Source organism: Mirounga angustirostris, unplaced genomic scaffold, assembly GCF_029215605.1.
Source record: "Mirounga angustirostris isolate CCGP_5_RB_7025 unplaced genomic scaffold, mMirAng1.0.hap1 SCAF_10, whole genome shotgun sequence".
NCBI classification, from domain to species: Eukaryota; Metazoa; Chordata; class Mammalia; order Carnivora; family Phocidae; genus Mirounga; species Mirounga angustirostris.
Window position 1 is genome coordinate 113,679,737 of NW_026991718.1, and position 27,970 is coordinate 113,707,706.

General features: G+C 57.4%; 4 protein-coding genes across 17 annotated transcripts in view; 3 read left to right on the plus strand and 1 right to left on the minus strand.

Annotated features, from left to right (window-relative positions):
• The window catches only part of CBFA2T2 (CBFA2/RUNX1 partner transcriptional co-repressor 2), a 151,514-nt gene extending 146,640 nt beyond the window's left edge, over positions 1-4,874 (plus strand). For all 13 annotated transcript variants that reach the window (XM_064573020.1, XM_064573019.1, XM_064573018.1 and 10 more), the window contains one exon: positions 10-4,874. In XM_064573020.1, the coding sequence (XP_064429090.1) occupies positions 10-309 (300 nt within the window). In that variant the 3' untranslated portion in view covers positions 310-4,874. The remainder of the gene's footprint in view (positions 1-9) is intronic.
• Positions 2,069-27,661, minus strand: NECAB3 (N-terminal EF-hand calcium binding protein 3). Of its 2 annotated transcripts, XM_064573030.1 has the most exons (14): positions 27,428-27,661; positions 25,423-25,447; positions 23,840-23,948; positions 22,821-22,846; positions 22,511-22,608; positions 14,299-14,435; positions 13,912-14,036; positions 13,694-13,773; positions 13,539-13,592; positions 12,909-13,021; positions 12,659-12,736; positions 12,073-12,164; positions 5,997-6,203; positions 2,069-2,215 (listed from the first exon to the last, which is right to left on the minus strand). In XM_064573030.1, exons 1-13 carry the CDS (start codon positions 27,647-27,649, stop codon positions 6,040-6,042), a joined length of 1,323 nt encoding a protein of 440 aa, XP_064429100.1. In that variant the 5' UTR covers positions 27,650-27,661; the 3' UTR covers positions 2,069-2,215; positions 5,997-6,039. The 2 variants fall into 2 exon arrangements, with proteins under 2 accessions (XP_064429100.1, XP_045741567.2); XM_045885611.3 differs by lacking the exons at positions 2,069-2,215; positions 5,997-6,203 and adding an exon at positions 11,455-11,984 and having other exon boundaries at positions 27,428-27,659.
• Positions 16,023-17,345, plus strand: CUNH20orf144 (chromosome unknown C20orf144 homolog). Its single transcript, XM_045883923.2, has 2 exons — positions 16,023-16,148; positions 16,781-17,345. The coding sequence occupies exons 1-2, from the start codon at positions 16,023-16,025 to the stop codon at positions 17,198-17,200; spliced, it is 546 nt and encodes a 181-aa protein (XP_045739879.1). The 3' UTR covers positions 17,201-17,345.
• ACTL10 (actin like 10) lies at positions 20,222-21,282 on the plus strand. Its single transcript, XM_045883924.2, has one exon. The coding sequence runs from the start codon at positions 20,329-20,331 to the stop codon at positions 21,280-21,282; it is 954 nt and encodes a 317-aa protein (XP_045739880.2). The 5' UTR covers positions 20,222-20,328.
• Positions 27,662-27,970: the final 309 nt, after the last annotated feature.

Here is a 27,970-nt window from a genome sequence, read left to right on the forward strand (position 1 = left end):
GTCTTGCAGAACTGCTGGAACTGTGGCCGCAAAGCCAGTGAGACGTGCAGCGGCTGCAATATTGCGCGCTACTGCGGCTCCTTCTGCCAGCACAAGGACTGGGAGCGCCACCACCGCCTCTGTGGCCAGAGCCTGCACGGCCAGAGCCCCCACGGCCAAGGCCGGCCGCTGCTCCCGGCAGGCAGGGGCTCCTCAGCCAGGGCCGCCGACTGCAGCGTGCCCAGCCCAGCTCTGGACAAGACCTCGGCCGCCACCTCACGCTCCTCGACGCCCGCCTCTGTGACAGCCATCGACACCAACGGACTCTGAACCCAGGCTCCCTTCCCTCTGATGACCTCACAGCGCAGCAGGATGTGGCACTGGGGGCCTGGCCGTGGGAACCAGTGCAATGAGCTGTCGGGTCATCAGCCAAAAGTGAAGTGGAGGCAGGAAGAGTGCAAGCCCAGCAAACACTGCTCCACGCCCTCTCTGGACACTGGCCCCAGTTTCCTGTCTGTGGCCTTCGGGGAGCTAGCGTGCCATTCTCTCTGCACACAGGCAGCTGGCCAGAGCGGCCGCCTCCTTCCTGGGCTCCCGGGTTTGTTCCTGTCCCAGCTGAAACTGGCATGGCCAGCCCCTTTTCCGTGTAGACCACCAGCTCCCCTCCCTGCCTCTTGAGGCGGCAGAGACTGTCACATGCGCCCCACCAGGCTGGAGGCAGCTCGCCCCCCGGCCACTGTCTCCCACTCGGCTGTCCTGCAGCAGAGGCCTGGAGGCTGACAGCAGGCTGTGGAGGAGATCCCCTCTGACGGGGTAGCTCCTTTAGCCCCATTTCCACCCTCAGCAGATGCCACTGATGAGCCCCACCAGGACTTGGGCCGGCAAAAGCAGCACTCAGGACTCTCTCCTCGACCTTGCTGTTCAGACTTGTCAGATGATCAGATATCACCGGAAAGAAGTGACCGTTTCACTAAAAGCACCCATAATAATGAAAAACAAATAAAACTGCCTTCAAGCATCACAGATCATTTTGGACAAGATTTTCCAGCCTGGCTTGCTTACTTTAGTTTGGGACCCATTTTTTTCTCTCTTACTTGATTTTGCTTATGCAGAAAATAGTTTACAGCGCATGGATTGGTCTGCAGGAGAATGAGACTCAATTGTGGATAGTCTGTTCTCTCTGAGCATGTTGGCCAAACTAGTATCGTTAAATCATTGAATGGATGATCTGTTGGAAATGCAGAACCTTTTGTCACCGCTTGACTGTTTGCACAGTCGTCTTGTTCTGTGTCCCTTTTATCTGAGGCCACGCATGTCCAGATCACTGTGTGGATCTTCTCGTGGTCTGTGCTTGGCCCCTTTTAAGCATGGTTGTCCCATAGGATGTGATGTGTTGTGGCTAGGTCTTGCCTCCACAGTCAAGGCCTGGTCACATCCCAGCAGCCTTCCTGGACCTGAAAGAATTCTTCAAACCTCGTCCATAATACATATTACGCCAACTTATTATCGGGCATACAGTCTTGGTTTCCCTTATGTTATCTATTTGATAGCTTCCCTCTTTGAGCTAAGAAAAGTTCTGTGAAATGTGACAACCATTTTGAGAGAGGCTTAACCAATTTTTCTTCCCATAATCAGGTAGTTTCCCAGATGTTTACCTGGCTCTCCAAAGATGACATCACCTATAGCCCTTCTAAAATGTTAGGAACTGCCATGCATATTTTTCCCTGCCATTTGCATTTTGCTAGCAGCCCAATGACCCTGACCCTCTCTCTGTCCACCTCCAGGCCTCCAGCACCCTCTTGCCCCAAGGAATCCGTTGGGGTGACTTGGTTGGCCCTGCTCCAGCTGGCACATGAAAGCCCAGCTTTAGATGGCTACCTTCTGTGTGCTGACCGTAGTGAAATAAAAGGTCTCCGTCTCATCAAGGAAAAGGGATCAGCATAGTAGCATTGTCCTCATATACATGTGTAGCTTACCGTGGGAACTTTCAAGTCTTTACTGAAAGATTTTCTATCTTACAAAGAAACTCAGTGCAAGGCGCCTTTAAAATACCTGGATTTACATTGCATAAATTAAGGTATACCCAGAGAAAGAATAATGTTAACTTTATTGTGGAATTCCGTAAACTGCAGCAATTGGTGGGGCATCCTGACTTCAACAGGAATGAAATGAGGACCCCGGGCAGGACATGGGATTCCATTAAGACATGAGATGTCCGATGAGGAGGTGATGGAGCCTGGAAATAAGAGCAAGAGGTTATCTCGTGGTGCCCACTGGATCTGCCGCCAGTTCACTGCCTTTTCAGTGGCAAGATGCACACGTGGGCAGCTTCTTTAAATCTTCAGTGGCCACAAGACCACCCAGGGTAGCCCAGGTTTTTCCTGGTTGGAATAAAATGCCAGAAACAACAGACTATTCATGAGGGCTCAATGTCAGTTTCTGTAGCTAAGGTTTGAGTTTGGTGTGCAGGCCCCTGGTGACCGTTGTGGGCTGTGGTTCGAAGGACAGCCAGGTTGCAGAGGTACTGTGATGCTTTTCTAGACTGCTTTGCTCGTGTGTTGCCCAGAGGCCAAGCTGGAAATCTGGGCGGTACTCTACACTGTAGTTCAGTTCTCAGACCTTTTGCTATTAATTTTAATCACTTTCACAGCTAGGTAGCTAGGGCATCTGTTCAAGACTTCCTATTTAGATGTAAAGAACCCCATTCTTCATCATCCTCCTCTCTAAAATTTTCCTGTTCTCTGGTTGGGAGGAGGAGGGGCACTGTGTTGGGATGGAGCAGGGGGAAGGGTTGAAGGGGCCGGGGTGAGTCCAGCTTTCCACTTGGTCTCCACTGTTCGCTCACCATCCCAGCTACCAGGTTTGGAGTACAAGTTCAGGCTTCCCACTTTTCATGTAGTTAGACTTAAAATATCTTGATATAATCAGGCTAATTAGAGAGGACCACCTTGATAGTTAATACTTGGGGGCACAAAAAAGACCAAGGAGATAAGACTGAAGATCTTGTCAGGGCAGCCCCAGGCTCTTTGATATTGTAGAAATGAAAAGCAAAGGCGACACGTGCCTGTCCACCCATCAGAGGACATCTGGAGGATGAGGCCAGTGCTCAGCATCGCCCACTGAGGGACGCTAAGGAGTGATGGGACTTCATTGTCCTCTGTGTGCAAGGAATGGTTGCAGGAACCAGAGAAGGCCGAAGTGGCCAAACTGGGAGCCATCTTTAAATGTTCTGAGGGATGCTTGAGGGCTGGATCTTCATACCCTCCATCCTCCTTTGGGTCCCCACCACCTGCATCATGCCTGACTCCATTCAGTGGTGAAAATGGACTCGGGAAGAAGTTGGTTAATTACACCTGCTCAGGAATAAGCAGCGCACCCTATGAGTTGTGTGAGTGGGACTTGCACTTTGGAGGGTCCCTGAAGTTCCAGGGGTGGGCCTCTAGCAGCTGTGCTCAGGCACATTCCTGTGACCCTGAGGTCACAGAACACGTGGATCTTGGACAGTGCTGAGGCATACATATCTTAGCGGATCTAAGTCTGGAAACCAGACACATCTACCCAGCACAGGTCGGTGTCATGTTGGCTGCAGTGCGGACATCCTTTGCCCATCTGGGCCTGTTAGTCCACCAGGAGCTCCTCACTTCTTGGTGTCAGCATGAGCATCTTCAGCTTCTAGACAGAAAATCTACACTTTACTCTGTATGGCCTTGTTCCAAAATCAGATTGATCCCCAGGGCTGTCACCTGCTTGCAAAGGGTATAGACCTTGTTCTGGGTAGTTCCAGAGGATATCTCAGCAAATGGAGTTGAAGGTTCAGCAACAGTATTGAAATTGTATGGTAGTGAGCTCTTCAGAATGAAAGCATAATGACCAGGTAGCAATTTGTCCTGGAAACTGTAGGAGGTATTACGGATTGAATGAATCATTGAAAATAGAATACATCTTCAAGGCCTTCTTCAGAACTGCTGTCAGAACCAGGTCAGTAGACCAAGCCAACTTAGATTTGGCGGCGGGGGGCTGGTTTGGTTTTTGTTGGTTTTTGTTTTGTTTGTTTGTTTTAAGCTATTTGCAGAGAACTGGGTGGTGGCATGTTTGAACCAAATGTAAGAAAAGCCAGAGGGACGTGGACTGTTCCAGCATAGGCCAGATGGCCAGCTTGTCCGGGGTGGGGTAGGGGGCTGGGCAAGCTGCTGAATAGAGCCCTTCCAGCTCTGAGTGTCTAGTTCTTGTGAAACCAAAACGTTGATTACCTGCCTCTGCCCACGTGCTTTGACATGCTCATTTCCAAAGATGATGGTGCAGGTGACCGTTTCCATCGTGAGCCAGGAGAAGGTTAGGAGGCCTGAGGGTGGACCTTAGATCCCCCTTGCCCTCCACGGCCCCAGAAATGGCACTTCCCTGGAGGATCCCATCTAGTCCGGCCCACAACTGCCCAGTATACACTCACTGATGCTTATACCAAATAGGGCGTGTGTGGCTGGCGGCTGGCAGAGGCAGCCCGTCCCTGCCTTGGAGTTGGCAGAGAGAAGCAGCAATAAGCATTAGGTGAATGATTGAAAGTGCTCTTTGGCTCAGCAGCCTTTGGTCCACTTTCATGGCTTTCCAAGTTCCTGATGAGGCTATAAAAGCTCCATCCATAAAAGAAAACCAATAATGTAAATAAATAGAAAACCATGCCTCTTAGCGTGGTTTTACGGGGGGATGATGAATGTGAAAGCACCCACAGGATGCGGTAGTCTGGTTTCTCTGTGCTTTGTCATTTTACTCAGATAGGAATTTTTGTTACTTAACTCTGTGCATAACTTATTTAATGTACTGTATAAATGAACCAAAACTGTTAAATATGTATTTAGTTTGTTCTACTTAAAAGTAGTCAATAAAAAGGCTATATTCCTTTTCTGGCTTGGGCTGGAATGCGACAGGGAGGGAAGGGGGTGTACACACTGAGAGGTCCTGTCAGCAGGCTTCCGTGGCCGCTCCCCCTCCTCATGGGGGGCCTCCAGGGGTTCTTGCCATAGCCTAGAGAGCACCCAGGGGAGTGAAAGCTGGAGGTACTGCTGAGGAGCTGGTTCCAGCTGCTAGGCCTCTGGGAAGCCAGCGGGGGGGCCCAGGCCCAGTCAGGCTGGCTGCACACTCTGGGCCTGCGGTCAAGGGCAGCAACAGCTCTGTTATGTGATCTTCCACAGAAAGTGTAAAATAGGGTAGTGGACTTGTAGGTACTTTTTTCTCATAGCTCTTAAGTATTTCCTTCGAAATTTTTAACATACCTGGACTTGTGATTATTAATTCCTGTTCTTTTACACTGATGTTAAATCATAGACGAGTGCACTGTTGCCTTCATGTTTATTTGCTTAGTGGTTGTATGATTTAATTGAGGCTGTAATTTTCTTAACTCTTCTCCTCCTGTCAGGTGGTTGGATTGCTTTCAGGTTTTCCCTGTCCAACATACTGAAGTGAACCTCTTCCTTCGCATGATTTATTTCTTGGGGATAATTTTCCAAGGTGGGAGTTCTAGAACTGAACTTCTCTTGGATCCATGGAGCATGCGTTCAAACTGCCTTCCCTGAACACCCACCAGCTTGCAGTGCCTCCAGCAGACCCCGGGTAGTATTTAACATGGCTCTGAGGGGTTCGAACCAGCGGTGACCTGACCCACACTTGTGCGGCACAGCCGTGCACCCTGTATGTATGGAGTCTTAGGCTGTCAGTCCAGTTTCCTAGCTGGTGACCTGAGGACTCACTTCCCAAGGCCCTGGCCCCATCCTCACTCCTGTCACCTGAATACCCATCTCTGGCCTCTGCCCCAGAACTACTTTTTATTTAAGATTTTATTTACTTGGAGAGAGTGAGCGAGTGAGTAGGGGAGGAGCAGAGGGAGAGGGACAAGTGGATTCCACGCTGAGCATGGAGGCTGACGTGGGGCTCCATCCCACTACCCTGAGACCATGACCCGAGCTGAAATCAAAAGTCAGACGCTTAGCCAACTGAGCCTCCCAGGCACCCTGCCCTAGACCTACCTCTAAGCAGCCTTGCCCTAGAGGCTTCTTGGCACCACCGGCCTCACAGGCCTCCAGAATGCAAAGGGGTGACCTTAGGGTAGGGAGAAAGGGTTGGGCTGTGGCCGTGGCCCCAGAACGTGAGGTGGGGCTTTGCTGTGTGATCTTTCATGCAGATGGTGCCAACTGCTGGTCTCTCGGCAGCTGCCCAGCGCTGCAGTCCACCACCTAGAACAATAACAGGATCTCAGCCTTGTGACTGTCAGCCTAGCACAAAAGCACATTTGGTAGACAAGTCAGCAGTCCAGTCTGCCTTAGCTCTGAAAAAAAAATCCTAGGGATTCAAGTGATAATATAATATTAAACTTATTACAGAAATCGCAGACCAAAATTACCATAAAAAATCCAAATGCTGGATAAATTCCAATGAATGTACTTTTTAATTGCATTGCTGAGGTCACAGAAACTATAGGAAATCCCCAAAGGCCAGGGAAAAAATGAGAGGAGTACAGTAAACCAAAACCACAGAGGGGGTTGAATACAAAAGAGGAAACGTGTACTGCCTGGGGTCAGGAGAAATTTCACAAAGTTGGAGTGTGAGGGATTAACTGCCTCTGGGGGCCGTGTAAGCCTCTACAAAATAGAGAAGCAAATCTAGGACCTTTCCAGGGAGCCCCGTCACTGGCTTTAGCCTCAGCGATAAGGCAAACGGTAAAATCTGTCTGCAAAGGGTACTGAGCAGAAAACCCTGGCCCTCTGAAGAACAAGAATCTGACTGGAGACTCGACTCATGTCTGCCTTCTCTTGGGGCTGAGGAATTAAGATGATTCTAGGCCTGGATGCAGTATCTCCTGGTGTCTGGCAGAAGCAAACATGCAAATCCTCTAGAGAAAAATGAAAATATCAAAAATACTGATATATCCATTATAAAGTGTCCCCCCAAATTACTAAACATCCCAGGAAATGAGCCACTATGAGCAAGAGTCAGCAGGAACAGCAAAGAATTGATTTAGACCCCTGGGACTTCAGATACTAGTAGCAGGTACAGAATGTAACTACGAAACCTCTAAAGATGGTTTAAATAACCAGGCAGATTGGAAAGTCGAATTCTGGAGAGGACAATCATTGAAATTCTCAGTACCCCACTGACCAGCATAGCAGATGCATCTGAAAATGAGCGAAGCCTAGACTAGGAGATGGAAAATAGGGAAGAGTTGTTCCTTCTGGAACGTAGGTTTCAAGTGGAGAGCTCTTTAAAATTTTACGAAGTATGGAGTCAAGGAGCCGACTGACTTGTTTCTCAGTATAAAGGGAAATAATTGGCCTGAGATGATGACACAATCTCAGAATGAGCATACGCATCGGTCTGAACTCCTCTTGCCTATCTGTGCTTGTTTCTTCCTGCTGGAATTTCAGGGTCCTGAGTTGGGTGTACCCCCTCTTTAGCTGTCCTCCCTCCCTAGAGCGTTGGGGGAACCCACAACCACCCACCTGCCCCTCCCCCCATGCCCCAAGACAGCTTCGTTGCCTGGTGCCTGGCGCCCTCTTGTGGAAAGAGCCAGACTTGCTCCCTCCGGTGCCTCCAGCCTGCAAGCCAGATTCCTATCCAGGGTGCACACCCCAGCAACTTTTCCTTTCCCCTTTGCACCAACCTTTCCTGAAGCTGCCTTTCTGCCCCATGAGTTCAGCTAACATTATCTCAGTGCCTCCTGGGGAGTTCCAGAAACAAAGAGGACTTAACCCCACCACCTTTTGGTGGCTGGGCCCTGGATAGCCCCTACCAGATCACCCTCCACCTCTGTACACCCATGGCTCTTCCTTGCTGCCCCAGCTGCCATCCTGCAGCCCCAAGGTTTGGCCTCCTTTCTTCCTTAGTTATAGCTGCCATTGTCTTACAGCTCTGGGCTGGCTTCCATTACTAGCGGATGCTCAAGATATCCCTCGGCGTTGTTCACGCTTGACAGCAAGCGGCTATTGGTGCCAGGGAGTCAATCAGCTGTGTGACTTGGAGCAGAGTACTTGCTCGCTGAGCTTGTTTCTTCACCCATAAATTGGGAGTGCTAACGATGCCTACACTGTTAGGTTGTTGTGAGGTGAAATGTGATCGTATGGGAGTTGTCCCAGCACAAGGCCTGGCGCTTGGGAAGCCTTTGTAAACGGAAGCTGTTCTCCTAGTCTGCTTCTCCTTCGGCCAATATGTGGTTTCCTTGAGGATTCATCTTTGTCTCAGTATCCTGCCTGAAGCATGGTGTCCTGCTTACGTATTTGTTTTGAGAATAACTTCCTAGGGGCACCTGGCTGGCTCACTTGGTAGAGCATGCGACTCTTGCTCTTGGGGTTATGAGTTCAAGCCCCATGGTGGGTGGAGAGCTTTAAAAAAAAAGGATATATAGAGAGAGATTAACTTCCTGAAGGCCCATCTAATTCTCAGTCCCTTTGTTTTGACCCATCAGAGGCTGTGTTAAGGGGATTCCGTTATGTGTCGCCCTCCAAGAGTTAGACTGCAATGGCAGCCATTTAAGACTGTGCACCTGGCCTGGCACTGCGCCAGTCCCCAGGACAGTTTAAATGTGTGCAGGTGAGTCACTGGCACAGATGGGAGGAAAGTGAGGAGGCAGGTGCAAGGAGTGGGTGAGGGTGAGGGGGTGGTAGCTGGTGGAAGGAACTACGAGTTCTCCCAGCATCTGTACTCTGCCTGCCCTTGAACTGGGTGCTGTTACCTGCTCAGGACACTTCACTGTCCCCAGCACCTGCCACAAAAGAGGTGCCCAGTGGCTGCTGAAATAAGCTGAAGAGCAACCAAGAGCCGGGCATGGAGGGCAAGGCCTGGAAAGGTGACCTAAACCTGATGGCTTTGACCTGCTACTTCAAGGCTGAGGTGGTGTCTGGGGGGGGGAGGAAGCCATGGGGGAGGCTAAGAGGGAGTGACTGAGGCTGCCCGTAGCCCAGCTCAGCTGGTGTGTATTTTAGGGAGTGGAGGCTGTACACACCGGGAGTGGGCTGATAGCTAAGGGCCTTGAATGCCAATTCAAGAACTCAAACTTGATCTTGATGCTGAAGGCAGTGTGGGGCCATGAAAGGGTTTTAGCAGACTCCTGTGGTCCCCATGGCAATGGCAGTGTTTTGAAAGCCCCTTGTCTGTTCCGTTATGGGAATAGACTGGGGGGGGGGGGTGGACTAGAGATGGGAAGCCCAGTGAAGAGGCTGCCAGTCTCCTAGGCCAGAGGTGATGGTGGCCACGAGCTGCGGGGGAAGGTGGAGTTCAGTAAACACAATGTAAAGGCCTGGCCACCTCCTCTGTGCCCCCGCGGCCCCGCTGAAAACTTTGCTCTCGCTGTAGCCTCCAGGTTTGCGGTCCAGCCCCCACCCCCACCCCCACCGCTCCCCCACCCCTGCCCCGTTACCTGCAAGACATCACGCAAACTCCCTGTGGCCCAGCCTCCTGGCTCACCTCCAATCCCTTACACTCCAGGGTCCGCCTTCTGCCCCCTTTGCGCCCCAGCCACCCCTCACAGCTGTCCAGACCCCGACTGGACTGGGCCCAGGACACCCTCCCAGCGCCGCTCCCCGGCCCTGCGGCGCTGACCACACTCCCCTCCCCCTGCAGTACCCTCCCCAGCTCCTCAGAGCTTCAGGGAGGGAGGACACTGCCCGTCTTAAAAACACAAAAAACGTGTTAACTCTGCGGTGAGGCAGGCCAGGGAACCAAGGCTCTGGAGGCACTCTCTTCCAGAGCTGATGGCCTGCGGATTTCCGCATCTTTGTTCAAAGATACCAATGTGAAGTTTTTAGTTTTGAGGGTTTGCTGTCGCTGTTTTTATGGAGGAAACAACAGAAGCAGTCAGAACACAGGACAGAAAGCAGGATTATTTCCTCCTGGAAGGGCTTCTTCTCTAACCAGGACACTGAGCCCTCCTCACGCCTGCCTGGAGCTGTGTGTCCCTGGTGCTCGCTGCACCTTCTAGGAGCTGCCACGAGTCTGGGGGGAGGGGCCGCCTGAGCACAGCCTGGCTCGGCGCTGGCCAGCAAGCCACCAGCGACCCCTGTGCTGTGGGAGCCGCTCTGTGACCCCCCCAAGTCTGAACTCCTGTGGGGGTCACTAGGGAGAAACCTCGGGGAAGACCCTGTCTATAGAGTCCCAGACCAGGACGTCCACCCCGAGCTGATGCCCTCTGAGTCGTCGTCTTGGCACCACCAGGGTATTCAAGAACACTGGTGAGCTGTCACTTAGCCCACTGGCCGGTCACTGCTGGCTTAAAACCCACCACAGCTTCCTCAGGATGAAGCACATTCGAGGCCCTGCTGCCCCCCCACCCTCGCCTCAGCCCACTGGCCCCCCTGCCCCAGCCTCAGCCCACTGTCGCCCTGCCCCAGCCCCAGCCTTAGCCCACTGGCCCCCCTGCCCCAGCCTCAGCCCACTGGCCCCCTGCCCCAGCCTCAGCCCACTGTCGCCCTGCCCCAGCCTCAAACCACTGCTGGGCTTCCTTCAGTTCCACGAGGCAAGCTTTCCTCCCCTCAGAGCCTGAGTGTGTGTTTTCCTGCCTAAAAACTCCCAACCCCGACACCCTCCAGACCAGGTCAGAGGCCATCCCGTGCCCTTGTGGTACCATGTGCCTCCCCTTTAGAGCCATGTAGGTCAGTCACCTCTCTCTGTGCCCCCCAATCCCTTCTCTCCAGATGGCTCGAAGTAGGGCCCCCCAGTGCCTGGATGGACCACGTTGGCCATTCCACACGTGGTTCTGTCAGGTGACGGGTGGTGACAAAGCCGGTCTGGAAGAGGCTTGGGGAGGAGTTCTGTCAGGGGACAGGAACTTCTCACAGGCATCCAGCCACACTATTTGGGACCCTGAGAAGGCTCTGTGCCCCCAACTCCAGATCACACCCTGTTGGCAAGGAGGGTGATGGTGAAGCTAGAATAGCCAGCCAATTTTCAGGGAGCTGAGAGCAGAAACCCGATCCACTTCACTTCCTTTCCCAGGCAAGACCCCAGAACCAGGGTTTGTGGAGGTGAGAGGGCCCTGAGTTGAGGAAACAGGTCAGCTGTGATGAAGTTCCCAGCATCTGGAGAGAACGGGAGCCCAAGATGAGAAACAGTTGATTTCTAAAGAAAGGTTGCCAGCCCTGAGTGGCTGGTCTGATAATACAGACCAGCCCCAGAGCCTGGCCTTCTTGCCGAGGGAGAGAGAGGACGCAACACCAGAGGTGACCACTTCCTTTATTGCCTCTGGGCTGGGGTCCTGGGCTGGGGCTCAGAGGTATCTGGGGGGAGCAGGTGACACTGGGCCCAAATTATTGCTACCTGGCAAGGTCACCTTGGGACTTCCCATAGTGCCCTGAGTATGGGTGGGTGGGCATGAGCATGCAAATGATATGCAAATGACATGCAAACCAACCCAGGATCCTGCAGAAGGCTCTGGTGCAGCGGAAGGTGCTGGAAGAGTTGGGAGCCTGCCAGCCCAGGAGGGTGGTGGGGACACCCAGGTCCTTACCCCACACTGCAGACGGATCCGGCCCAGCCTCAGGGCTCGAGGTTTGGTGGGGGGGGGGTGTCCCTGAGCATCAGCCCTGGTTCTGCTGCTGGTTGAGGAAGAGCAGAAGCCTGGCCCCAAGGCAGCAGGAAGAAAGCAGGGTACCCACTAGGAAGCCAGACAGCCCAAGGCCCACCCGGGAAGTGACCTGCTCTGTGTCACACAACAAGGCTGGGACAGAGAGGACCAGAATCCAAGCCTCCTGAGCCAGGCAGAGGCCAGAGTGCCTCAGAGGCTAAAGATCCAAATAAAATACACTGATAAACAGAAAGCAAGCAGCCCAGTCCCTGATCCCTGGGCTGAGAGACTCTCCACCGGCTGGGTCTGGGGGAGGGGGGGTGGGGGGCACCTCTGAGAGCCCAGCCCCAGGTCTAAGAGTGGCCACGTCCTTGGTCTTGGTGCTGAGTTGACCAGTCCAGAAGCTCCAGGGCCTTGGCTTATGCAGGTCAGGCTCAGTTATTATTCATAATCCACCAGGAGGCTAGGGGTCAGAGGTTGAGGATCAGAAGGCATCGGGGGCCCACTGCCACTCCGTACGGCTGTGGAGAGGGTTGGGGGCCACAGCATACCTGGGAAGAACACCGTGGTGAGGGTGTCCGGAGCCCGAAGATAGTCAATGAGGATGCGCTGGAAGGCCTTACTACAGGCGGAATGCTGGTGCCTGCGGAGGGTCATGGAGTGACCTGAGGCGGGAGCTGGTCCCCCAAAGAGCAAGACCACCTGGTTGAGAGCTCCCCGCTCCCTCCCCAGTCCTGCCGTCTGGATTCAGATCCCAGTCCTGCCTCCTGCTGGCTCTGAGCCTCAGCTCCCGCTGAGAACTAGGGCCAAGAGTGCACACTGCAGCAGGACACGCAGAGGATTACCTGAAGCGTAACCCATGGGTCCTGGCACAGGCCGTGGCGCAATTCACCGAGGGCCTGCTCTCTACCCTGCCGCCAGCGCTGCGTTCAGGTCTTCATCCGCCGTCTCATTTGGCTCACAGGAGGGTGGACCTCTTACCACTCTCATTTTGGAAAGGACACCGCTGGGGCTCGGAGGGGATAAGTAACCCTCCCGAAGTCACAGCCAGGGTATGACAGCGGATGATTTGGACCGCGGCCTGACTCACTCAGGGCCCATACTCAATAAATTTTAGTTTTCAGACACCATTCATACCTTCTCCAGGAGGCCTCATCCTGCCAGAACTCATAAAGGGTGAAAGAGGCATTGTCCAGCATCTTCTGGGCAGACGCACTGTGGGACCAAAGAGATGGCCAGGCCAGGCCCAGGCTACCACCACCACTGCCCACCCAGCCAGGATGTCTAATGGGAGCCCTAGCCCAGGATGCCCAGCCCCCCGGCACTTTGCCCTACTCACCCCCGCCCCCCCGACCTTGGCCAGCCCACTAGCCAGCTGGGGACTCACTGCAGGCAATGGCTCTGGGCCCCTGTGAAGTCCACGTAGCAGCACAGGGCACGGTGGAAATCCTGCAGGGCTTCCTCTGCCACCTGCACCTGCCTCTGGGCCATGAGGATGTGCTAGCGAGAGAGGCCACCTGGTCAGCCAGGGTCAGGCAGGGCTCGGCGAGGGACGGGATGTGGCCTTCAGGAAGACCCTGCCCTGCCTGACTTGCACCAGCGCTGGCCTGCCATGAGATCAAGCTCCTGCCCAACCCAGCCCCCGGCATCCGTGACTCCATCCTCCTCTCCCCATGGCCAAGGTCACTGCCTCGATCCAGCCACTGTCCCCCTCTCCTGCAGTATGCCACCATTTCCCCCTCCAACCTCCATCCACGCTGCCCAGACCAGCTTTCAGGGATGCAGATGAGAGAGACTAATGCCCAGAGAGGGGCCAGGACTTATACACGGTCCCACAGCAAGGGCTGGGGCCCGGCGCCTGCCTGACAGGCCTGGGGGACGAGGGCTGGACCAGCCTGGGAAAAGGGCGTCTGTATAACCCAGAGGCCAAGTGGGCAGCAGGCCCGTGAGTCCCCTCACTTAATGAGCACCTCCTCCTGGCACGATGCCCAGTTGCCTGTCCCTCTCCTGGACTCACCGAGTCAGGCCCCTTGGTAAGCTCCTCTTCGTGCAGAGGTTCCAGCTTGGGGGCCTGTGAGGGACGCAAAGTGTGGGCAGGGCCCCCAGCGTGTCTGGCTCAGGCGGATTCCAGGAAGGTCCTCCCCCTTGGGGCACTGGCCACGTGACCCTCACCTTACACTCGAGCTGGTCGATGAGCTCCTGGAGACGGTTGACCTGGAGCCGCCACCGCATCTCGGCTCCCGAGCTCTGCCCTGGGGTGGGAGACCCATGGCGGGACGTCTGGCACCAGCCCCGCACGTGGGGAAGCCTCTCAGGGACGGTGGAGGGGTGGGCACCGCGCCCGCCCGGCACCCTCCTCAGCCAGACCTCCCACGCTGCCACAGGCCCACCTGTGTCCGAGGCGGAGGAGCCAGGAGACCAGGTGGGTGACCGACCGATGCTCCGCAGGGCCCTGCGCCCTGCCCGCCGGCTGCCGTGGGGCCTGCTCTGCACCCCCACACTGTCTTTGTCTGACCTAGGGAAGTGGAAGGTCGACCCGCTGCTCCCAGCCCCACAGGCCAAGGACTGGGGCCCCAGAACAGGGCCAGGCCTGGGTGGGGCAAAACAGGCTTCCGGGGACATTGAGACCCAGCCTCAAAGCCAGCCACCCCCTCTCACCCCTTCTTGGCCTCCCTGCCAACAAGAATGTGAGCTCTGGGATACCGGAGCTATGGAATGTGATGGAAGCCGAGGGCCCCGGAATGTGGCGACGGCGACCAGCAGGGCACCTCACGTACCGTGGGCCCCGGGCCTGGGCCTCCAGGGTATCTGACGCCCCTTCCAACGAGCTCTGCAGGGCTTGGAGCTGGCTCACCATCTCCCGCAGGAGGAAGCGGGTCACAAACTGGCCCACCTTGGAGGCCCGCTCATACTCCTGGGGGCACAGGGGACATGGTCAACGTTTCCTGGTCTCAAGCACGTATTTCTGAATGGGGAGCCCCTGCCCTGCCCCCCTACCCCCTGCCCATCAAAGCAACGGAGGCGGCATGAAGAGCAGAGAGCGTGCAACGGGAGCAGAACAGCGCTGGGACTGGGAGCGGGGCCTAGACCCTCCTCGTCTGGGCCTGGCCTTCCTTCCTGGGAGGTGTGAGGCCAACCTAACAGGGAGGCATCTGCTGTTTTCTGGGCCCCAAGGCCCCTTCCCTGTTGGGACACCACCTTCAGCCAGTGTGGCCCCAGGTACAGGTAGGCAGGTGAGGGGTAGGGCAGGTCACAGGGCATCCAAAGGCCAGTTTTGACACACGAGGCAAAATGATGGTGTGATGTGGCCCCATACTCACCAGCTGGCCCTAAACGCATAATCTCTCCATGCATTCATTCATTCACTCATCCACGCAACAAACATTTACCTTTTCCTAGGAGCTGCAGATAAAAGCCTGCCAGCCAGGTCCCTGTCCATACACACACCAGCACTGATCCCTACATCACTAGCCTCCACTCAGCCCCTCCCATCGTGGGCAGAAAGACAAGGCCGACACATGCCAGGCCCTATGCTGCTCATGTGGGATGCTCAGAGACTCTCCAACTACCTTCGCCTCCTTGTGCCTCAGTTTCCTCACCTAGAAAACAGGGATGATAACAGCCGTCTCACTGAGGCTGTTGAAAAACTTCAATGAGTTAATTCCCATACAGGACACAGACCAGGACGGGAGTCCTGAGGACCCGTGGTCCAGCCAGGGGCTTGCCCACCCTCCACGAGGGGCTCTAGAGGCACCATCCATCGGGGGCTTCATCTGTCCATGATCCGCCTCAGCTCAGCCATCAGATGAGCCCTCCTGGGCCAGGCTTATGAGCCAGGAGGCAGGAACAGAATGGGGGCTGAGTCCTCTCACTCTTGGGCCGATGGCCTCTGTCCTGTCTCTCCAAGCCTGGTCTCCAGACTTCCTGGCCATGCTCTGAGCTCCCTGAAATCCTTCCAATAAATTCCCTTTTGAGTACTTAAGATGATCAGTCAGTCTCTGTTACTTGCAACCAAAACACCTGGCTAACATAACAGTACCCGCTCTGTGCCAGGCCCTGTTCGAAGCAGAATTTCATTTAATCCTCATAGCAACTTACAGGAACCATAATTTGCCCCATTTTGCAGATGAGAAGACTGAGGCCTAGAGCAGTTGATTACCTTGGCCAAGATCACACAACTGTTAGTGGCAGAGTCAGAATTCAAACCCAGACCACAAAAATTCCTCTCTACTCAACACTAAGCACCTTACAAGCATTGCCTCATTCGTGATTATTAGCCCAGTTTCATAGCTGAGAAACCAAAGCCACAAATCACAGAGTAAACCGAGCCAAGATGTGCCTATGGGTTCTGGGAGGAGGAGCTTAGAGTCTGGAGCTGGTGAGGTTGACCCATGAGGTCACAATGTGGCCTCCACGGGACAGAGCAGGGGCAGGGTACCCCAGCCAGAAGGCAGGGCAGAGGCAGCATGGGCTGTGGCCCCCAGTGGTGACCAGCCCTGCCATGGGAAACAACAGTTCTCACAAGAGGACCAAAGTGCCCAAGCAGGCCTGCAAGGAGAGGCTGCCCAATATGGACAAGGCTGGGCAGAAACAGCAGTTCAGCCACCTCAAGCGGAAGAAGCCAAGCGTGAGTGCCAGGGTGCTGGGGGTAGGTAGGAGTCAGGGGTACTTGAACAGGTGGGCAAGAGGGAATGCTGGGAGTCTAGGCCTTGTGGGCCTAAGTCCGAGGGCCATAGAAAGGCTTGGATAACTCCTCCTGAGGATGAGGGTCCCAGGAACCTACGTGGGTGTGGTTGGGTCCTAAAAGCCCAGAAGGGAGGGCAGGGATTCAAGAAACCAGGAGACTTGGGAGTCCAGGAGGGTGGGCAGGAAGGGATTCTCCCAACTCTTGACAGACGGGTAGAGGGCTCAGCAAGGAGAATCAGCCCTAGTTGGTACCACAGAGGCTATGGGCACAGGGTGTTCTCTTATGCCCCCTCTCCAGCTTCTAGCCATAAAATGTGCTATTTTTCTAGGGTGGGTTAGAGTCCCAGCACCAAGGCTAGGAGGGCAGGCAAAGATCCCATATACGTCGACGGTGCAAGGTCTCGGGAGGTCAACCTAGGGTGGGTTTCCAGAGGGAAGGCAGGGGTCCTGGGCGATGGGACAGGGGGAGACCCACTCCCGCCCCCTGGAAACGTGAAGGGAACTGAGTCCCAGGAGACAGGACCTGGTGGGTAAGGATCCTCAGCAAGAAGACGCGGTGTGCTCTTCCCCCAGGCCAAGATCGTGCTGCTTTTCCCCTTGGACAAGCGGCAGCAGCTAGCCGACGTGGCGGCGGGCCCCGGCGCGCGGCCTGGGCGGCCAGGTGAGGACGCGACGGGCGGCCCGGTGGGCTCCCCGGCGGCGGCGTCCATGCTGCGAGGAGCGGGCGACGGCGCTGATCGGCGCGAGGGCGCACGCGCGCGCGAGATGAAGATCTTGGTCCTGCTGCTGCTGGACGCGCGGCTGCAGGAGGAGGGGCGCTGCGCGGCGGGCGCGCCCGGGGGCGGGGCCGGAGCGGGGGGCGGAGCCACGGTGGCGCCGGGCTGGCAGCGGCTGTACGCGCGCCTGCTGACCGAGAGCGAGGTGGACCGCGAGGCCGACCCCGCCAAGGAGCAGCCGCGCAAGGGGCGCCGCTGCCCTCGCCCGCGGCCCTGAGCGCCCAGCGCGGTCCCCGGCCCGCGGCCCAATAAAGAGCGCATAGCAACCCTGGCGCCCGCTAGCTCTGTCCGAGGCGGCGCAACACGGAGCTGGGTGGGGGAAACTGAGGCCCAGAGCGAGACAGGGATGAAATGGGAGTATTGATGGCAGAGCAACGGCCACGGCCTGGAGCCAAAACTGTTGGTGCCTTCTCCTTGTGACCCAAGCGACAGAACCCCCACCCCGAGCTGGGGAGGGGCACCCAACCACAGTGGAGGGAAGCTATTTCCCTCCTCCCCCCAACTCCAGGCCCTGGTCAGAACCTTCAAGGTCTGCAGGCCCAAGGGAGGTGAGTTTGGGCAAACCCCGGCTTGGCCAAGCTAGGAGGAGGGGTCTGCTTCCCACAGAGGCCTAACATCTCCAAATGTTCCCAACATTCACAAGTCCTTAGGCACGGGGAGGGTTCCAGGCAAACAGCCACCACCCTGGAAAGAACTGAGAAGGCCCCACAATCAGCAGGGCTGGGCCTGGGATTCACAGTCTGCCTGTGAGAGCACCCAGGTGGAGAGGCTGGGGTCTGTGGGCCTCTGATCCCTCACTCCTGTCCCACTTTGCTTGGTAACCCCCAGGTCACCTCAGTCACTTGTCTCCCAACCTACCCTGTGCCATCCCTTTGCCCACATTGCAGCCAGAGACTTCTTCCAAACCACTTAGCCAGCTGTAGGACAGTTCACTCTCCTCATGAGCCCCCACCGATTCTCTGAGGCCCAAACTTACTGTTGTCATGTGCAGGCCCAGCCCCAGCCTTAGTCTCTCCCTCTAGGGCTTCTGAGTGACTCCTATCCTCACCCCTGCTCTGGCCATATCGCCATTGTGCCCTCCGATGCAAGGTTCACCTCCCTCCCTCACCCAGGAGGGGCCGGCATGCTTTCTGTGAGAAAGATCCAGCTGCTTGTTCTCATTCTCCTGGGTCCCAAACCCAGCTCCAGACCTGAGTGCTGCCCCAGCTCTCCCGAACCTGTAGCCAGCCTTCTACTCGTGACGCCTCAGAAAGTCCCAAAGGGGGCAGATGCAGCGGAGGTGAAGGTCCCAGCTTATTAAAGACATAGGCCCAGCTTCTGCTGAAGATGCACCTTCGTTAGTGTCAACACAATCGACGTCCCTTCCATATCCCCCTGCATCAGGCTGGAGGTTGCATGACCCATAGCATCTCTTCAAATGCTTGTAAGAACAAACCCTTTCCTACCATCCATGTGGTTACAATCATGGTAACCATGTTCCTCACTGTGGCCACACATCCTGGCCATACGTGATTGGCCCAGGCTGGTCCTATCAGCCTCTTCCCTGGGACTGTAATTCAGGAGCTGTGAGAGACTGCTACATGAACATGCATGGGCTTAAGCTGGTCTTCGGAAGAATAAAAAAAAAAACAATGCAGAGGACAGTACACAACCTGTAGTCAGGACCTACTTCCAGTCTGTTCCCGAAACCTGATTTCATCTTTGCCCTTGGTATCCATAAGACATACAAGATCCTTGGGGCGCCTGGGTGGCTCAGTCGTTAAGCGTCTGTTCAGGTCATGATCCCAGGGTCCTGGGATCGAGTCCCGCATCGGGCTCCCTGCTCGGCGGGAAGCCTGCTTCTCCCTCTCCCTCTCCCCCTGCTGTGTTCCCTCTCTCACTGTCTGTCAGATAAATAAATAAAATCTCCAAAAAAAAAAAAAAAAAAGATATACAAGATCCTTGTAATAAAATCCCTATTTTAGCTTAAGTTCACCTGAGTAGCTCTCCTACTTTCAACCAAAATGGTCCTAAAGAGAACAGACTTTGCAGAGACAAGTGGCCTAGGAAATTTCCCGTGTGAGGATTAGAACTACCTTTTGGAGGAAGAAACTGAGCCCAGAGAGAAATTAGGACTTGCTCAGGGGCACACAATGAGTTGTCGTCTTCAGAACCGAGTCACAATTCAGGTCCACAAGAGTCCATACATGGAAGCCCCTGAAGGTAGGGTCCCTATGTGGACTGTCTGGGCCCCTCAGGGCTGAGCACAGAGGCCCTCATAGTGGCTGTAGATCTGTGATTAAGAGCTTTCTCGTCAGCATTGGATTGGGGCAGGGAAGGGGGAGGGTGGTTAGCTGCACATCTGGCCAGAATACATCAGAAAATCTGAAGTGGTTTTGGGAGGGAATCAGATTGGTTGTGCTGTGCAGCTGAGGCCCGATCCCCCAATGCCAAAATCACTGCTCTTGGCCTTGTCCCAGGAGAGTAGATGTGTCCAGGGAGTTTTCATGGGTGGAGAGGGCTGTGGGGAAGGAAGCACAGCAGGTACTGAGGACTGAGGTCACAATGAGTCCAATCCAAGTTCTTTTCCTTCCTTCTCTGACCACCCCGTCCCACCTCCACAACCGTAAAGACTTAAGGCCAGGAGAGAGGTGCCAGGAGACCGCCGGGGGCTCAAGGACTGGGCTGGACTCCTGGGTCCCCATGGGCGGATATATGTCCGGAGAACATTGCCACAAGGCCCCTTCATTGTTAGAGTTCTGCTGCTCCGGGCAGCTTCTCCTTATTTAGGATTTGATGTGGCCCTCTCATCATCCACCTCCGCCAGGGCTGAGTGAGTGGGCCGCGCCGCGGAGGCGAGTCCTCAGAGAGGCGGGTCTGGTGCCACAGGAGGGCAAAGAAGGCCTGAAGCGGCTGAAGCCCGGCGAGAGCGGGAGACGGACCCTTGAGCCGGGGGCGGGGCCTCGGGCCCGTGGGCGGAGCCAAGAGCTGAAGAGGGACGTCCAGTCTGACGCGAAGAGCCGGAGCTCGGGACCAGAGGCTGCAGCCAAGACTCGAGAGCGCGAGTTCCGTGGCCAGAAAGGCCGGGACTTGGGCCTGGGACCAGAGCCAAGAGCGGAAAGGCGGGCGGAGCCTCAGGCAGGGGGCGGGGGGCGGGGCGGAGCCCGGAAAGCCACGGTGGCGTCGGTGTCCGAAAGCAGGCGGGTCCGTCAGCCGCCCTCGCTGAGCCGCGTGGCGGTGGTCATAGACCAGGGCTCGGGCTTCATCAAGGCGGGCTTCGCGGGCGAGCACCAGCCGCGCCTGGTGCTCAAGAGCTCCAGCCTGGTGCCCAGCTGGGACCGGCCGGGGGCACTGGGCGGCGAGCTGATGGGTGGCGTGGCGCGGGCGCACCCCATCAAGCACGGCGTGGTGGTGGACTGGGAGGCACTGGAGGGGCTGTGGGAGCGCCTGCTGGTGGGCGGCCTGCGGGTGTGCCCGGAGCAGTGGCCCGTGCTCGTGAGTGACTCGCCGTCGGCGCCGCCGGCGGGCCGCGACAGGATAGCCGAGCTGCTGTTCGAGGCCTTGGCAGTGCCCGCGTGCCACATGGCCAGCACAGCGTTGCTGGCGCTCTGCTCCACTGGCGCGTTCAGCGGGCTGGCCGTGGAGGCAGGCGCGGGCGTGTGCCACGCCACGCCCATCTATGCAGGCCACGCGTGGCATGAGGCCACGTTCCGGCTGGACGTGGCAGGCAGCACCCTGTCACGCTACCTGCGGGACCTGCTGGTGGCAGCATGCCCCCACCCACAGCTGCGGGCCCTGCCCCGCAAGGCCATCACACAGCTCAAGAAACGCTGCTGCTATGTGTCACTGGACTTTGAGGGGGACCTTCATAACCCTGACCGCCACCATCCGGTCAGTTTCTGCTTAGGCAAGGGGTGCTCCGTCCGTCTCAGCAGCGAGCGCTTCCGCTGCCCAGAACCCATCTTCCAGCCGAGTGTGCTAGGCCAGGCCAGGCCGGGACTGCCCGCACTGGTCTTCCGGGCACTGCAGAAGGTCCCCGCAACGCTCCGGAAGCGGCTGGCTGGCACCGTGGTGCTGGCCGGCGGCTCCACACTCTTCCCTGGCTTCACCGAGCGCCTGGCAGTGGAGCTGGAGGCGCAGTGCCGGAGGCACGGCTACGGGGCGCTGAGGCCGTGCCTGGTGGCCACGCCTGGGCGCGCCACAGCAGTATGGACAGGCGGCTCCATGGTGGCCTCGCTGCGCTCCTTCCAGTGCCGCTGGATAACCCGGGCCATGTACCAGGAGTGTGGCTCCCGGCTGGTGCACGAAGTGTTCGACTGAGCCACGCTGTCCTGGAGGGGAGGCGCCCCAGGGGGCGCTGCGGGGGCGAGGCTCGGCGGGCTGAGCTACACTGTCAGAGTGAGTTCCAGATAAAAGTCTCAGGTGATCAGAGCTGGTAGAGTCCTCGTGTGCTGATGGGTGGCCCCTAACCCTTCCCGAGCCAGGAGGAGGTGGTCCGGACCTCTAGGGCCCTCACTTCGACCTGCAGTTTGAATCTACCGTAACCAGTGCCAGTTCAGAGAATACCGGTCCAGGTGCCTACCCCCAGGGCCCTGTTTCCATGGCAACAAGGCAGGCAACACCGCCACTTGTGTTCAGGCCACAGATACGGAACCTGTGACGTCAACCCCTCACCCAGTACCGTTTGGATTCCCATCCTATGCCAAGCTTCAAGGGGTGACCCTTTGAAAACGGACAAAATCCCATGTGGAAGCAGCCAGAAAAGGAAGCCCTGTCCTCAGCTGATCGTCGACTCACTGAGGGCCTCAGTTTCCCCTTCTGTAAAAAGTGGGGTCAGGCACAATCCTGGGCCTCCTCCCTGTTCCCTCCGTGCCTCGTTATTAAGAGCTGTGGGACAAAGCGGGGTGGAGACACTTCTTAAACGAAACGCACAAAGGGAGGGGTGGCTTGTGTTTTCGAAGTCACTATCCAAGAGCCTAGAGCCCTGGCCGTGAGCACTGCTTGTGCTTATACGCACAGGTGGCCACTCATGCAAACACTCGGGTGCACACCCAGCCTCACCCACGTCCTTGGGCCAGGCCCGGCCCCCCACCCCCAGGTTCCACACACCAGCGTGGGCCTGTGGCCGTGGGTGTGAGCACGCCCCACCTCCCACCCCATCCCTGCTGGGTCCTGGGCGCGATACCCCACAACAGTTAGGCCTCGCCAATAACGGAAACAACGGCAGCAGCGGCTCTAGGTACTAAGTGGCTTCCGTGTGCCAGGCATAGTTCTGGGTGCTGGCAATAGAGCCGAGAATGAGAAAGACAAAAATCCCTGCCTTCGCTCTCACTGAACGGTCACACCAAATGTATGCAGGTAAGCTCTATTATTATCCCCAGTTGACAGATGAGAAAACTGAGGCCCAGAGAGATAAAGGTGCACAGCTAGGAAGCGAGAGAGCCATGCTTTGAACCCAAGCCCCGAGCCATGACAGTGGAGGCTCCCACAGCGCAGCAGACACCCCTGCCCTCGTTCCCAGCCTTCCAGCATCAAGCCCTCCACTCACCAGCTTGGTGGTGTCCATGGCAGTGAGCACCGCACAGTTCAGTGACTCCAGGGCAGCCAGCACGGGCCGGTAGACACCCAGGTGTTCGGAGAAATAGTCTGTGGGCAGAGGAGGTGCTCAAAGGTTCCCGGACCACCCCCCACCTGCTCCGTGGCCTCATTTACCCCAACCTGGAATTCCTCTGCAGCCAACCAGGCCTCATATCCTGAGCCAAGCCCATCCTGTTCCATTAGGAGAGGAGGAACAGCCTCTCATCTTGCCCACCTGCCCAGGGGTCCCAGGAGACCGGAGCTCCCGTGGGCCTACTCACCACACAGTCTCTCTGTTTCCAAATTGCTGTGGGGAAAAGGGAAGGCACCCTTCAGTCCCACAGACGTAAGCCTGGGACCTGGGACCCTGAAGCCAATGCCCCTCCCACGGCCTGCGCAGCTCAGCCTGACGCAGAGGCTACTCCTGCCTCTACCCCAGGTGAAGCGGCTCAGTGGGCCGAGAGGGGCAGCCAGGGTACTACGGAGGGCAAAAATTCAGACCCTCTCTTGGCCTCCAAGGGGCTTTCAGGCCCAGGGAGAGAAATGTGGACACAGGCCAGAGAGGAGGGGTCAGAGCTGGGAAGGGGAAGCCAGGTCTGGGGAAGTCCAGAGAAAGCACGGGGTATTACTTGGTAGGTTAGGGAGGGCTTCCCGGAGGAGGCTGCTTTAGTTAGGCCTTGAAGGACAAGGGATTTGATCGCAGTGTCTGGTGGTGGGGAGGTGGCAGCACTGCACACAAAAGGTCCAGCTCAGGCTCCAGACTAGGGAAGGGCACGGCAGCCTTGAATGCTGACCCCGAGTCTGGAATTATTTCTAAGGAGATGCCGGGGGACAGGGAGGGACAGCTCTGTGTGCATGTGCACGCGTGTGAGGAAGCACGGGGAGGAAAGCGTGCAACTGCTGCCAAGGCCTGCAGATGTGGGAACACACACGGGGAGGTAAGTGCGTGTTGGTGCCCTTGCATCCACGGGTGGAAGCTGGCAGGGCCCAGCTAGCCTCAGGCATCCTCTGGTCCCTGCAGGAAGCGGGAATGGGGAGGGGGGACACCTGTGGGCTGAACCGCGGGCGGTGACTCAGACCTGGCTATTTTGGGGTCCCAGCTGGAAGGAGTGTGATGGACAAGGCTGGAGCCAGGGAGGGGGGTGAGTGGGTGGGTAAAGTTGGCATTGGGCCCTGGCACCTCTCTCCCTATGCAACCCCCCATCCTCCATAAGGAACTGAGGCAGCAGGGGACACAGTGGGGCTGGGATAACCTAGCCTCACATCTACCCACGGCTCACCCACCCCCTCTCGTACTTACTTGGTGGAGTGCCCATCAATGCCGTTGAACAGCTCCCGCAGCTCCCCAGGGCTGAGAACCCCATCAGCAAAGTAATTCTGGAATTCCTCAAATGAGAGCTTACCATCATCTGGGGGGAGGGGGGGCAGGGAGCAGAGCTGGTATCCCTGACCCCTGCCACCAGATTCAGACCCCCCTAACGACTACTCAGCCAGGTGGAATGGAATTCTGAGCTTGGTGGGCGACCTAGCTGTTGGAGACAAAAGGGTCCCTGGAGATGCCCACTTAAGGCAGCAGGGCCCACTTTCCAGGCACCCAAGAGACAGGGCAGCGCACACGTCACATTACATCGGGACTCAATACATGTTTGCCAAATGAAGACGCAAACGAACAGCCTGGGACACGGCCAGATCATAGCAGGACCTAGACGTCACTTGGGGGACTTGGGGGCTGGGTCTCTGCCGGCCAGCCTGGCTCCAGGCTGCTGGGGACCCACGCCCTTCACAGAGAAGCCACTGGGAGGCAGAGGAGATCTTCCTACGAGCCGGAGCCCCTGGAAGCAGCAGCAGGCTGGCTTAGGAGGGAAGAACCTCCTCTATGCAGGGACCTCGTAACAGTCTAAGCGGCAGTGCAATGGCCAAAGCCACTGGGGATTTGGCCTGTAAGGTCTGTCCGCAGACGGGGTTGGGGGAGCAGGGCTGGGGGAGGGTCTGGGCGTCCCCAGACAGGACACTGTGATCCAAATGTGTCCTGATCAGTGTCCTGATCAGTGAGTTGGGACACGATCCTGTCTCCAGGGGGCTTACACAAAAGCGTCGGAAGACCCCGACGGAAGTGAGGCCGAGGCTGGCTGGCTGCCTCAGCTGAGACCCTCACCCGGCCGATCAGGTCACAGTGGGCTGCCCCAAGCCCCCCGTGGGCAGCAACTTGCTTCCGGGCTCCCTTGCGGGCCCCTGCTTTAGCTTTTAAGGTTTTCCCAGACTGGGGTCTGAGACTGCCCAGGACCCAGGGCAGGGGAAGCGGATTCCCTGGACCCAGCATCACCCTGTGCAAGCCCTCCCTGGGCCCAGGTGGCTGGTCATACAGAAAGTCACTGAGCCCTTTAAAGGTCTAGGGCCTCATCTCCATCACCCCACCTTTCCAAGCCCCTTGCACAGGGAGCCTGGGACAAAGCATCACACAGACCCCGGTTCAAGCCCCACCACTTAAAGGCTGTGTGACTCGAGGCAGCCTGCTTCACCTCTCTGGGCTTCTGCTCCTTCATCTGTGAAATGGGGTGAAGAGTTCCCACCTAGCTGGCGGTTGTGAGGACAACATGAAGTCATACAGAAGAGTTACCCATAACTGTGCCAAGGCACTGTGTGAGAGTACGCCCCCACCTCCAGCCTCTGACTAAACCATATTCCCTCCACTCTCCATCCTGCCAAGCTCAACTCCAAACAGCACTCCCTCTGGAAAGGATGCCTTGAGTGATTTTCCTGATTTGGGTCTCCTCAAAAGTCTTCTCCATTCTAGGCTGTACCCCCAAACCCCACACTCCCTTGAGCCTCCCTGATGTCTCCCACCCCTCCCTACGCTGTGGACCCAGGGGAAGCCACACTTACCATTCTTGTCTGCTCTGCGGAAAACCTAGAGGACAAAAGGGCATAGATGGGAACTGTGAGCGCTGCCTGGGAGGCAAGAGGTCCCCACCCAACTCATTAGGGCCCCAGCTGGCCAGGCTGCCCCCACCTCGCCTTTCCTCCTGCCCAGCCTGGTCCCAACTCCCTGCCCAGATCAGCCCTGCAGGAGGTTTTCCAACAAGGGGGGCACAGGAAGATCACACAGCAGGTCCCACCACTTGCTCACTTCTCCTGTGGGGAGACCTCCTGGGTCTCCAACAGCCAGGTCCCCCCACCAAGCACCCTCATGGCGGGTGCTGCAGGCCAGCTTCCAGCACCCCCACTTCCCATACCTAGAGTCTATCCTGGATTCTGTCTGATGCATCAGCCCTTGGCACGGTTCCAGCTTGAGGAAGGAGGGGAGATGGGCCCAGTTCCTGGGCCCTTGTCCCAGACCTGAACCCCCCAACTCTGCAGCATGGCCATGGTCCATCCCAGACTCTGCCTGTTCAAGGCTGTTTCCCTGGGTGCTTGTTTAAGACCCTGATATGCGGGCAGTGGCTAGTCCTTTCTTTGTGGATGCCTGGGGTTAACCCTTCCAGGGCTGGGGCTTCCTTTGAGTCTGACTCAGTGTGAAGGCCTTGGGCAGGCTCACGTGTATGTGTGTGTGTGCATGTGTGTGTGTGTGTGTACGCACATGAGCAAGGGGAAGTGAGTGGCAGAAAGCAAGGGTGGACAGACTGTATTTACAGAGAAGCAGAGATGAAGGGCAACAGAGGCGGACAGAGAGGAGCAGAGTCAAGACATGTTCAGGGACCAGAGACTCCCAAGTCACCCAAAGCAGCCCAGCAAATGGGAGACCAGCACACCTGGCGAGACCGGGCAGGCCAAAGCCTGGACAGAGAAAGCCTAGCGGCTCCAGCTCCTGAAAGCCACTCCTCTCCAGCTGTTTGCTCTGGGTCAGTGAAGCATTGGCATGAATCTAACCCCTGGCCAGAAACCTGACTCACAGAAGGCCTGCCACTGGCTCAGGGTCACACAGCAGCCCAGTGTGGCCTGACTGGGGCAGATGGAGATGGTGGGGAGGGGTGCGACACTAGGAGTGAGGACATCTGGGGCCACGCCCTAGCATACATCTGCCTCCATGTGTGATCGTGGACATATTCTGAACTCGTCGGGCCTTGGTTTTTCCATCTGGGAAGCGGGACAGACAGGTCCCTTCCACCCAGGAGGACTGTGGTCAAGGTGCTGAGTCACTAGGGACAGCAGGGAAGGGAAAGGAGCACCGTCTTCCCCACAGGCAGAGACCTCTGAAAGTCGGGGCATGAGTGGGCCAGGATGGGGCTGAGCACTAGGGTGAAAGGGGGTAAGGGGCTCAGGGCAGGGACTGAGGCCCGGCTAGGCTGCTCCATGTTGGTGCCCCCAGGGGGCTGCAAGCCCACCTGCCACCCACAGGAAGGATGTACAGACCACTGCGGGCAATCCTGACCAACTGTGGGACCCCACGGCCCCTGGGTCAGATCTGAGAGACTCTTGGGATCAGCACTGGGTCAGAAGTCAGGAGGCTGTTTATTCTTCCAGGCTCCCCTGCCTGGGTCAGCCCAGCCCAGGGTTGCCATAGAGGGGACTGCTCCTGTGATCGAGTGTTAACCGTCCCCACTGCATCAGACACACAGACGGGGTGGACTTGGGGGTGGGGGGACAGCAGGGGCAGTGACACCGAACCAGGAGACAAGGAGACAGAAAACGGACACAATGGAAACGATGAGGGAGAACGGAGACAGCAGGGTCGGAGAGAGACAGCGAGAAGCAGAGACCCAGGGACCACAGCAGGGGCCCAAACAGGCCTGGAGGGAGAGACATGCACACAGAGACGCAGAGCCGGGGGCAAGGAGAGACAGCGAGAGACAGAGCCCAGCGAGACACCGGGAGAGAGAGGACAGAGCTGGAGAGACAGAGACAACCCCAGGGCCAGAGGGCCCGCGCCCCCCGCCCGCGCCCCACTCACGTCCTGGAAGAGCGCGTGTCCGGCGGGCCCGGCGGCGGCAGGCAGGGGCGCGGGGGGCCGCCGGGGCTCGGGCGCGGGCGGCCGGATCAGGCACACGGTGAGCAGCCCCGCACACGCCATGGCGCCGCCACCCACTCGGCAACCGCTCGCTCGGCTGCGGCTCCCGCTTCTGGACGCCGCCGCTGCCGCCGCCGCCTCGGACTTCGGGGGCCGCCCGCCCATTGGCGCCGGCGCGGACGCCCATGGCCCCGCCCCCCGCGCGACTCCGCCCCCCCGCTCCCCGCCCAGCGGGTCACGGAGGCGCCGCCCCTCCCCCGCCCAGGGCCTCGCTTTCCCGACTGGAAAAGCCAACTCCAGCCTTCAGGTAGGTGGGCAGGAGCTACACGTAGTAGAACTCCCAACACCTTTCGCCTCCGCGGTTCTGCTACCAGAGCCTCCCGGAGGGTTGGCAGCTGTGGAGTCAGGGACCACCCGGGGGTAATTTCCAGCTCGGACTGGCTGTGCGCGTGCCTGGCGGCTTGGGAGTGCTTCACAGCCGGGGAC

Coding starts and splice junctions, on each gene's coding strand:
- NECAB3 (XM_064573030.1), bottom strand. CDS start 27,649: ATGGGCGGGCGGCCCCCGAAGTCCGAGGCGGCGGCGGCAGCGGCGGCG. Junction 14,436..22,510: donor CCATGGACACCACCAAGCTG/GTGAGTGGAGGG, acceptor CTGTGCCCCCAG/GAGTATGAGCGGGCCTCCAA. Junction 12,737..12,908: donor GCCCAGAGCCATTGCCTGCA/GTGAGTCCCCAG, acceptor TTGGTCCCACAG/TGCGTCTGCCCAGAAGATGC.
- ACTL10 (XM_045883924.2), top strand. CDS start 20,329: ATGGGTGGCGTGGCGCGGGCGCACCCCATCAAGCACGGCGTGGTGGTG.
- CUNH20orf144 (XM_045883923.2), top strand. CDS start 16,023: ATGGGAAACAACAGTTCTCACAAGAGGACCAAAGTGCCCAAGCAGGCC. Junction 16,149..16,780: donor TCAAGCGGAAGAAGCCAAGC/GTGAGTGCCAGG, acceptor CTCTTCCCCCAG/GCCAAGATCGTGCTGCTTTT.